The sequence below is a fragment of the Falco biarmicus genome, chromosome 3 (assembly GCF_023638135.1).
Source record: "Falco biarmicus isolate bFalBia1 chromosome 3, bFalBia1.pri, whole genome shotgun sequence".
Lineage (NCBI taxonomy): Eukaryota > Metazoa > Chordata > Aves > Falconiformes > Falconidae > Falco > Falco biarmicus.
The window spans coordinates 106123092-106132365 of record NC_079290.1 but is presented as its reverse complement, the minus strand read 5'-3'; the positions used below and the strand labels follow the sequence as shown (position 1 = coordinate 106132365).

Genomic DNA, 9274 nt, shown 5'->3' with positions numbered 1-9274 from the left:
CCCATCCGCCGCGCATGCGCGCCGGGCGGCGGCGGGGCCGGGGCTATGGCGGAGCGGCTGCGGGCCTTCCGCCTGCGCGGCTGCGGCAGCCCGCAGAAGTTCGGTGTGGCGGCCGGGAGCCTGCGCGGGCTGCTGCGGAAGGGCTGCCGGCTGCTGCAGGTGCGGGCCGGGGGCGCGGCGCGGGGCCGCGGGGGCGGGGGGCCGGCTCGGCTCTCACCCGCCCGGGGCGCAGGTTCCCTTGGCAGGCAGCCGGCTCTGCCTCTGCGAGGACGGGACGGAGCTGAGCGAGAGCTACTTCCACACGCTGCCGCCGCAGACGGAGCTGGTGCTGCTGGGGCCCGGGGAGACGTGGCAGGGCTGTGAGTGCACCGGGGCCGGCCGGGCGGGGGGTGGCCGGCGGCGGCGGCGGGGCGGGTCGGCGGCGGGCGGGGGGGGGTCGGCGGCGGCGGGGCCCGACCGCGGCCCCTCAGCCCCTCGCCCGCGCAAGCCGCAGGTGCCAGCGACATCGAGCGGTTCCTGGCTGCTTCCTGCACCCAGAGCCGTGCGGTAGTGGAGGCGGCGCAGAAGCTGCTGTCCGACGAGCGGGCGCCCAGGAGGCAGAAGCTGCTGGCGGATCTCATCCACAACCTGAGCGAAAACATCCTGGCCGAGGACAAGGAGGACGACAAGAAGTGGTTCGAAGGTACGGCTGCCGCCCGCCCGGAGCTGCAGCGGGGCACCAGGTCGCACTCTGCTCCAGAGTCGCTTCTGCCAGGCTACTGTTCTTAAAGGAGTTTAAAAATGTGGGAGTCCTTCTGCCTAGTGAGATTTGGCATCTGGTCGGGGGATTAGTTACTGCTTACACTAGCATGCGTTTCTAGGTTTCTTGAAAATATACCTGTATCTGCTATCAGAAAACGGTAAAAAAACGGTGTTCCCTATCGCTGTATCCCAGATCACTCTGGAACAAATTTTTCCCCATTAACACAGGTCTGCATTTGCAGTACTTTAAGTTTGCTAACAGCATATTGAAATTTGCCCATACGAGCCAGCAAATCTTCCCTTGTTTTCCTTATACCTCCTTTGCAAGGTCCCCCTCCTATTCCCAAGTCATTGTTGCAGTTCTGAACAATTTGATTTTTCATCATCTGTTAGTGTTCTGTGTATGCACATCAACGTGTAACATTTAACATCTATAATATCAGCTACTGCTCTCGCTGCATACGCTCTGCATGGTCCTTTTAAGTGCCAAAAGCAGGGTAGTCTTGAACTAGCGGAATAAAAATGGGAAAGAGAAAAAAAACCTGTGCATACTGAGTCTGTGAAAAGGGAGAATGAAAAGGGGTAAGTTTCCAGCCAGGTAGAAGCACAGCACTGCAAGTGCTAGGTTACAACAGAATCTAATTGCTTTTAGGTCTAGAGTCTCGTTTTAAGAACAAATCAAGCTATATGCGATACAGTTGCGAAAGCAGAATACGAAGCTACATGAAAGAGGTAAAAAGTTTCTGTTGAAGTAACTTTGTCTCAAGCTGCTAGTAAAAGTAAATCTGTGACCACGTGTGTGTATATATCTGTAAAAACACTTTTACAGTGCAACATACAGATTGTAGAGAAGAGCCTTAGGCTGCTATAGACACCATGGAATGATTGGTTTGGTTGGTTGTTTTGTTTTTTTTTTTTACCCCTCCTCTAGGTTAGTAGTTTTATTTCAAATGTTCATCCTACAGCAAGAGATGCATATAAAAGCATAATTGACCTGATGTCAGACAAACTGAAATCTGTGAAATACAACGGATGCTACTTTGACAGAAGAGAGGAGGAAGCAGTCCGCCTGTGCACTATGGAGGGATGGTTCTCTTGTCAGGTACGTTCAGCCCTTGCTAAAGCAGAGTCATGCTTCCAACAAGCGGTGGTGTGACTTGCAGTGCTGTTAGACAAAGGGAACAGCTACATGGATGCTTGTGTAGCACAGTGTGAAGTTCGGTTGGGTGATGTCACAGCTTCCACGATCTATGGTTAGTTCTAGCAAACGGGAGCGCTGTGCTGGGGTGACAGGCAGTACACCTGTCATCACAGCCCTCTTGATTTACAGGGGCCTTTTGACAGAGATGACTGCCCATGTAAGCATTCAATCAACCCCTACAGTAACAGGGAAAGCAGAATCCTCTTCAGTACCTGGAATCTGGATCACATGTATGTACAAAGTATTAATCTACACTTACCCATTTCATGCCCTTCATCTTAGGCAGGAAAGGTAGAGCCATTGAACCTTTACCCCCTGCCCTGTGCAGTTAGTTCCCCTAAGAATAGTGCATTGTGATAAAAAGATGCTTGGATGCTGCAGCTGTTTGCAGTAACATAAAGTCCTGAAGACAGATTTATAATGTCTCTCATTAGCTGCTTTGCTTCCCTTCACATTTTCTTTGGATGAGAACGTACCCCTCCTCACCATGTTATCCTTTGTGGCAAAAAAACCCAGGCCCATTTTCAGGCATTGTGTACTTGTGAAGTAAACAGGATTTGCTAAACTAATGTCCTCAGGAAAAAAAATTATAAACCTAGTTACGGTGAAAGAATTCAAATTCTGCCTGGCTCTAAAAGAAGATGGCGGCTTGATTATTATGAAAAAGCTTTTGAGAGCAATATTGTTTTCTTTTGTGTACTATAGAATAGAGAAGAAACGTGCTGTTGTCCCAGAACTGGCAGAAGCTGTCAAAACACGAGATGGAAGAGAAGTGAACTGGGAATATTTCTATCAGCTGCTGTTTACAGTGGATAATTTAAAACTTGTACATATTGCTTGCCATAAGAAAACCAATCATAATCTCAGTTGTGACAAAACTAAAATTTACAGAAAAAGGAAGCAAAACCACAAGATTTCGTAGTGCTATCTCTGGAACTGACTTCTGCTTTTTTCAAAATCATGTCATGTGGTATCACTTTTAAATAGCTCTAGTTTCTTAAACAAGAACTTACGTAAGTCTCTGGCAAAAGAGACTTGCCAAGTAATTCAACTGCAGTCTTAAAAGCATACGTTCATAATTCTACTCTCACTTACTGCAAGCCTTCCTTAGATCACACTGTGTTAAGTGCAGTAAAACAGATGTGTGTCAGGGTATAAAAATGAGGTCAGAGGCTGGCACTGATTATGCCCTACGATCTCCTTCTTGCTGTGACAAACATAGGCCCAAAACTCACAGTACACGGAAACGAAACTTGGACAAACCATTTCTTAAGAACTGAAGAAGGGGTCTTGTAGTATTTCTCTGACCATTAAGCCAAACAAAGAATATGTTAGGATAATTCTGTTGCTCTGTGCCTTTTCCAAGCAGACAACCACTGTATTTCAGGTATGCCAAGGGACAATTCAGTGACTGAGCGGCTGGCTCCTCTGTACCTAAACACCTGTGCTCATCCACAACCACTCTATTTACTGGTGCTTTAGCTGTGCATCTCCTAGAGGGAAGAGCAAGGCCCTTTCTGTCTTTGCTTTTACCACTTTTGTTCTTTGTCATCTTTCCAATTCATTTCCCTCTCCTTTCAAACGTTTTCTGCATCTTTAGCTTGGAGTTTGCCTGAAGCAATACAAGCAATGTTACTGTAATAATAATAATCATGTTTACCTGCTGCTTTAGAGAATACTGCTTTTGTAAGACACTTCCTACCTCCGGTAACAAAATACAAATAGATCAATTTTTACTTGATTTTTTAGTTTGTTTTTAAATAGCAGCTGATAGCAACTGAACTCTTAAGGACTGGCAGTGTAAATGATGTGAATTTTTAAAAAATAAATATAATCGCCACTATCTTTCTCTGTGTTTATGTGGAAGCAGAGGTGCATGCGTGGTTAATTGGGTGTAATATAGCATGGCCAATTCAGGCTAGAAAGACTGGGCACAGGGAAACAAACACGTTGATGAATGGAACACTAGCTACTTTCTGCTACATAAATAACTTCCCTGATCTCTAGGGTAGACTTTTTTTTCTACCGTGTTGTTGGTGTTCTTTCTCACCTGGGTAAATTCAGCTAGTCCACACAGAATTGTATTAAAATAGCATTGCTGTGTGACCTATACCTTACTATGTCTTGGAAATGCGGGAACTTTGCTGCAGAGAGTACTGATTTACTTTTAAACAACACACTCAATCCCCCTCCCAAACATTTCAATACGAAAAGTAAGTCTGTGTGTTTTAAAGATGGGATTTCTAATACCAATGCATTTAATCAATCGATCCTTCCAGATTGCTTTACTGAATATACGTCATCGGTAACTAAGCTAGAATGCACCTGACACTCTTTTGACATTGGGGAAGGCATCACAGCTAACATTCTGATGACAAACACAATGTCATCTGTACGGCATGCTTCCTACAAACAAAATCACCATTTTGCACAGTGCTGAAATGAAAATGAATGTGTGTGAAGGCATATTTGCTACAAAGAGGCAGTAGCAAATATGGCATTTAAGGAAAGCTGGGAGAGCTACTTCAAGAGGGAGTTGTGCTGAAAACCATGAATATGCTATTAAAAGATTAGATTTTTCTGTGTTACAGAATTAGAGTGAAAAGGAGCCAAAAAATACCGTTGACAGAAACAGTGCATCAGCCAGAGTGGAAATGTGAATAAATTAACATGTCATGCATATACAATTTGTTTGGCTTACAACTTTTGAATGTTTAACAGGCTATAGCTGTAGAAATTAATATTTATTTAAACCATCTGCTGATAACATCTTTATATTTTTAGAAATGTAGAAGAAACTGTAACAATAAAGATCTGGAAGCTTATGGCATAATCACACTTTCAAAGAAGTATTATAAACACTGGGTGAGTTAACACTTCCTGAAATCTGAAGTTGCTCATTATTTTCTGAAAATGCAGGTCAAAATCACAAGTTTGGGGAACTGACCCATATCCTTAGCACTCATTCATATACCCATCAAGTCCGACATGGGATTTCGTTCCTCCTTTATCACCACCAATGCATTTGTTTGCAAAATTCTTATTCCTAACCCTTGAAGTCAATTGAAAATACTGTGGTGGGCTGCATTACACAACCATTATAAAAAGCAATGCTGACACCTGGTCTGGTGGAAGAAGGGAGCAGTCAGCTTTACGTGGTGGTCCTTCAGAGAACTGACATGCAATAAAAATGCACTCAACTTCCACGAATTAACAACACTGAACTAACACAAACATCCATGCATTGTGTTTTGCTGGAAGAACTGCATTTTACACGTTTAATTGGTTCTGGTTTAGAAGTAAACAATGCAACACAACTTGCACAACAGAGGCCAGTGTCCCCCTTTGTACTGGGCAGTCAACTGGCCGTGTCACTATCTGGATGCTGCAATGGCAGACATCGCAGAATTAAAAGAAAAAGGCCCTTGTTCTAACATGTTTTTCTTGGCTGTTTTTAAAAAAGGACCAAGACCAAGTGTTCACCCCAGGTAGGGTCTCAAATTTATATATAAAAAAGCAATAAGAACTTATATTTTCCCTGTTCTTTTCCTAAGTATTTGAGGTAAAACAATAAATTACAATTTACTTCCAACTCACTGAAAATTCAGTTAAGTCTTTGCCTTGCCCCAGATAACCGTGGGAGAATACTGTCTCTGCCAATTCCAGAAAAACAAACTCTACCAGTTCTCTCTCTCAGAAAAGCAAACTCAGACACCTTACGTCAGGAACATAACCAACCATCATTACGTGGTTGCAAAGAAAAAGGTTTAATTTGATAACACTTTGTTGTTAGGCAACATCCTCTTCCTCCTCCTCCTCATCTTCCTTTGCAATAAAATGCAGTTTTCTGGATTCTCGCCTGCTCATCATTGTGCTTGGGAGTGCAACTGCTGGGAGATCCTTTAAGAAAAACATAAAATCATAAAGGAAAGTCTGTTGTGGCAAACGGCAGACCTCCTGCCTCTCCAACACCTCACATACTTCAACATCCAAGACACAAGGCACCAACACACACCTCTTCACTTGGAAGTGGTGGCATAAACCCATAGCTATAGCAGAGGGACTTTGAGGGTATGTGGTCATGGAGAGGGCTGGCATTCCATCTGCAGGCTCAAGGATACAGAGAGGGTGAAATGCTCCACAAACAAGTCCACACTACTTCCACTAAATACCATTCCTCATGAAACACCTAAAAGAAGGCAGCATCACTTGCCCAAAGTTACAGTGTACTAAAGGCAGACCTGGGGCTTGAATTTAAAGCTCTGGTCTTTGATCAATGTGAAAGCAGAGGTGGCCAGAATCCAGCTTCCTTGCCAAAGAGCTACAATAATCGCTACTAAGAAACAGTAAAAAACTATTTTGACAGTAATGCTGTGTCTCCAGAATATAGCCGTGTACGTCATACGGAATTGGACTAGGTAATCTAAGTAAGAGAGGTTTTACATCTTAAATTAATTTGTCTGGGCAATTAATTTCATCTCTGATTGAGACAATTCTGTCTAGGGGCCAGGGATATGACTCCAGATGTCTACTGATACTGGTCAAGTTTGCCTACAATTTTGACGCTAGCCTAACTTTGAAGATGCAAGACTTCAGGGTAACAGACCCGAGCCTGTAAAGTGTGAAGAGACTGTCACCATCTTACCTGCAAAACCCCAACATCTCCAAAGATACGGTCCACTGGCATTGGCTGATTGCTGTCTTCATCCAAGAAAGCACTATTGTCCAGTTGTATTGGCTTCTTTGGGAGATCTGCATCCTCCAAGCTGGGCCCATCTGAAAGTACACTTTTACAGCTGCTTTCCTCTTCAGTGCAGGCATGATGACACAGATTTTCATCATCATCCATTTTTGATGGAGCACCGCTTGATTTCACTGAATGTGGCTTGAGAGAAACATTATGCTCCTTTTCCTGTTTCTCTTTGTTAGTCTCTGGAATGTCTTCACCTGTTTTCTGCTGAGTTATATCACGATCTCCTGAATCTTTTGAATGTCCATCCCCATCACGTGTTTTCAGCGTTTCCCCCAATGCAGTGAGGCTTCCACTTCCACACTCAAGTCCTTCCAGTTCTGATTTTACTAGACTCTTCTCACATTTTTGCCTCTTTGAGGGTGGTCTGTCAGCTGCTTCATGTGAAGAACGCTGCTAGAAAAAAGGTAAGATCCTAAATAAGATTACTTGAAATAAAGAAAAATAAAATCACTGCATCTATTTAGTTGCAAGGCTGCATGTGGAACTGAAGGGCTCTATCAAGTGAGAGGCACCTCGATCCAAAGCTATATTGTTAAAAATATAATTAGTAGCAAGTGCACATGAAAAGAAGAAAAGAGGAGCAGATAGCTTACACTAAACAGTCCATCACCAGTGGAAAGCTGCTTTTCAAAGCATAAACAAGCACTGTACATGTCTAACTGGCATTTTTGTATTTTCTTAGGGATGTGGTAGATGGCAATTCAAGCAGCAGACTGGTACAGCCAAGCATCCCGCCACTTGCTAGCAGCATACTAAGGGCCTACCGCCCCTTTCAGCAGTAACAAATCCAAAATCCGGCCTAGTAGCACACAAACCTGCCCCCGCACCGTATTCTGCACGCAGGTGTCTAACAAAGCGGCGGGAAAGCAGGAAAAGCAAAAAACCGTATAAATTTACCAGGGAATTCCCTCACGGTGACGCGCAGTTTGTCGCGGTTAATAATCAGCCGCAACCCCCCTGCAGTGCCGCGGCCCGGTCCCCCGGCGCTCTCCCCCCAAGCCCGGCGCTCCCGCTCCCCCCGGGCCCCCGGCCCTCTCCCCCGAACGCTCTCCCCCCAGGCCCGGCGCTCCCGCTCCCCCCGGCCCTCTCCCCCGAACCCTCTCCCCGCAGGCCCCGGCTCTCTTACCAGGCTCGTTGTCCGCGGCCCTCGACGGGCCGCCGCAGGGGCTTCCCCCGTGGGCTCAGCAGAGGCGATTGCCAAGCGCCTGTCCTCCAGGGACCCCTTCACACAGCGCCCACGAGGCCGCTGCCGCCGTGGGAGAGCCGGGCCATGGGTCTCCGTGTGGCTCCGGCCCACCGTGACCGCCCGCCGCGCCGAGCCGCCCGCCGCCATCTTGAGGAGAGCGCGGGAGCTCTCGATCGCCATCTTGTGGAGCCTCCTCGCCTGAGGAGCTGCCCGCCCTCGCCATCGCCCGGCTCCCCGGCAGCCGGCCGGCCCCCGGGCCAAAACGGCGGGCGAAGGGAGCCCTCGTCCCCGCTCGGTGGTGGGACGGGCCGGGGCCGGGAGCCCGCCCCAGCCTGCCGCAAGCAGGGCGGCCCGCCCGGGCCCATCGCCCAGCTTTCACCCACCGGCAGCTTTACGTTAAAATAAGCTTTAGCAAAGTGAGAACAGAGGAGCTTGCCTCCAGATCTCCCTGATGGGCAGCTGCCTGGGGGAAAAACCCAAACAAATTCTGCCTGATCGTTCTATAGGTTATAAACGCTTCAGATCTTTTGCTTCCCATTGTGTCTTCCTTCTGGAGCGATGCTTGCTCCTGTTGTATGATGTGCGGTCTGGGAGTTATTATTCAGATATGCCTCTCAGTTCGTTTCCACAGCCCTCAGGGAACAAATTATGTCAGTAACTCAAATCCCTCTTTAACTTCAAGGACTCTGAAGATAACAAGATGAATTTCTGTGTAGCAAAGCACCCCGACACCTAGATTTAAGTATGTAATTATCTTCACTTATTTTATTGGGGGAGGCGAGGTAGCACACTTGCCCGTTTTGAGAAATTGAAGGTACTGCGTGCCCTGACGGTCTGCGCCGGAGGACGGACGGCAGCATCCGCTGCAATGGAGCCCAGGGGCTCTATCCATCACATTAAACTACAGCTCTTTCTTCTGTTAATTCAGTGCTTTGAGGACGCTGTGGGGATTTTTATAATTCTGTCCGGCTGAGGGCACAGGAGCTTGTTTCTTTATAGCAGCCTTTAATGTTCTTGCTCATTGCAGAGCCATACCACAAGTCTCAGTGGTTTGAGGATATTACCTGTGCTTCTCAATCCAGCTTAGCTGATAAAACGCTTGTCCATTCATTCCGGCCTTAAAAAACATGAGCAACAATTTCTACCGCAGAAATAAGTGGCAAGAACGTACCTATGGGAATATTCAAGTAAGACATTTTTTCTCAAAAGCATAAAGTCTCGCAGTTAAACTGCCGAGGTTTGGAGACATGCCGGATACGTTGTTCTGCAATTTCTCTTGGTGCTCAGGGGTCCTTCTGTGCTTTGTTCTTTGGCTGAGGTAATTCATATTCTCCTCAAAAAGCTTCTCAAGTTGCTCCACTCTCACAGTGTTGTTGCTTGCAGCCACAGAATA

At 46.5% G+C, this 9274-nt stretch overlaps 2 protein-coding genes across 3 annotated transcripts; one reads left to right on the top strand and one right to left on the bottom strand.

Moving 5' to 3' along the window:
- The first annotated feature begins 14 nt into the window (after positions 1-14).
- Positions 15-3785, top strand: DFFB (DNA fragmentation factor subunit beta). 2 transcript variants are annotated; one of them, XM_056332522.1, is made up of 7 exons: positions 15-159; positions 233-359; positions 494-682; positions 1394-1473; positions 1673-1843; positions 2072-2172; positions 2648-3785. In XM_056332522.1, the coding sequence occupies exons 1-7, from the start codon at positions 46-48 to the stop codon at positions 2862-2864; spliced, it is 999 nt and encodes a 332-aa protein (XP_056188497.1). In that variant the 5' UTR covers positions 15-45; the 3' UTR covers positions 2865-3785. The 2 variants fall into 2 exon arrangements, with proteins under 2 accessions (XP_056188497.1, XP_056188498.1); XM_056332523.1 differs by lacking the exon at positions 1394-1473 and having other exon boundaries at positions 1707-1843.
- An 886-nt stretch (positions 3786-4671) lies between these two features.
- Positions 4672-8107, bottom strand: C3H1orf174 (chromosome 3 C1orf174 homolog). The gene is made up of 3 exons (XM_056332525.1): positions 7822-8107; positions 6588-7085; positions 4672-5842 (listed from the first exon to the last, which is right to left on the bottom strand). Exons 1-3 carry the CDS (start codon positions 8059-8061, stop codon positions 5732-5734), a joined length of 849 nt encoding a protein of 282 aa, XP_056188500.1. The 5' UTR covers positions 8062-8107; the 3' UTR covers positions 4672-5731.
- Between the last annotated feature and the right edge of the window lie 1167 nt (positions 8108-9274).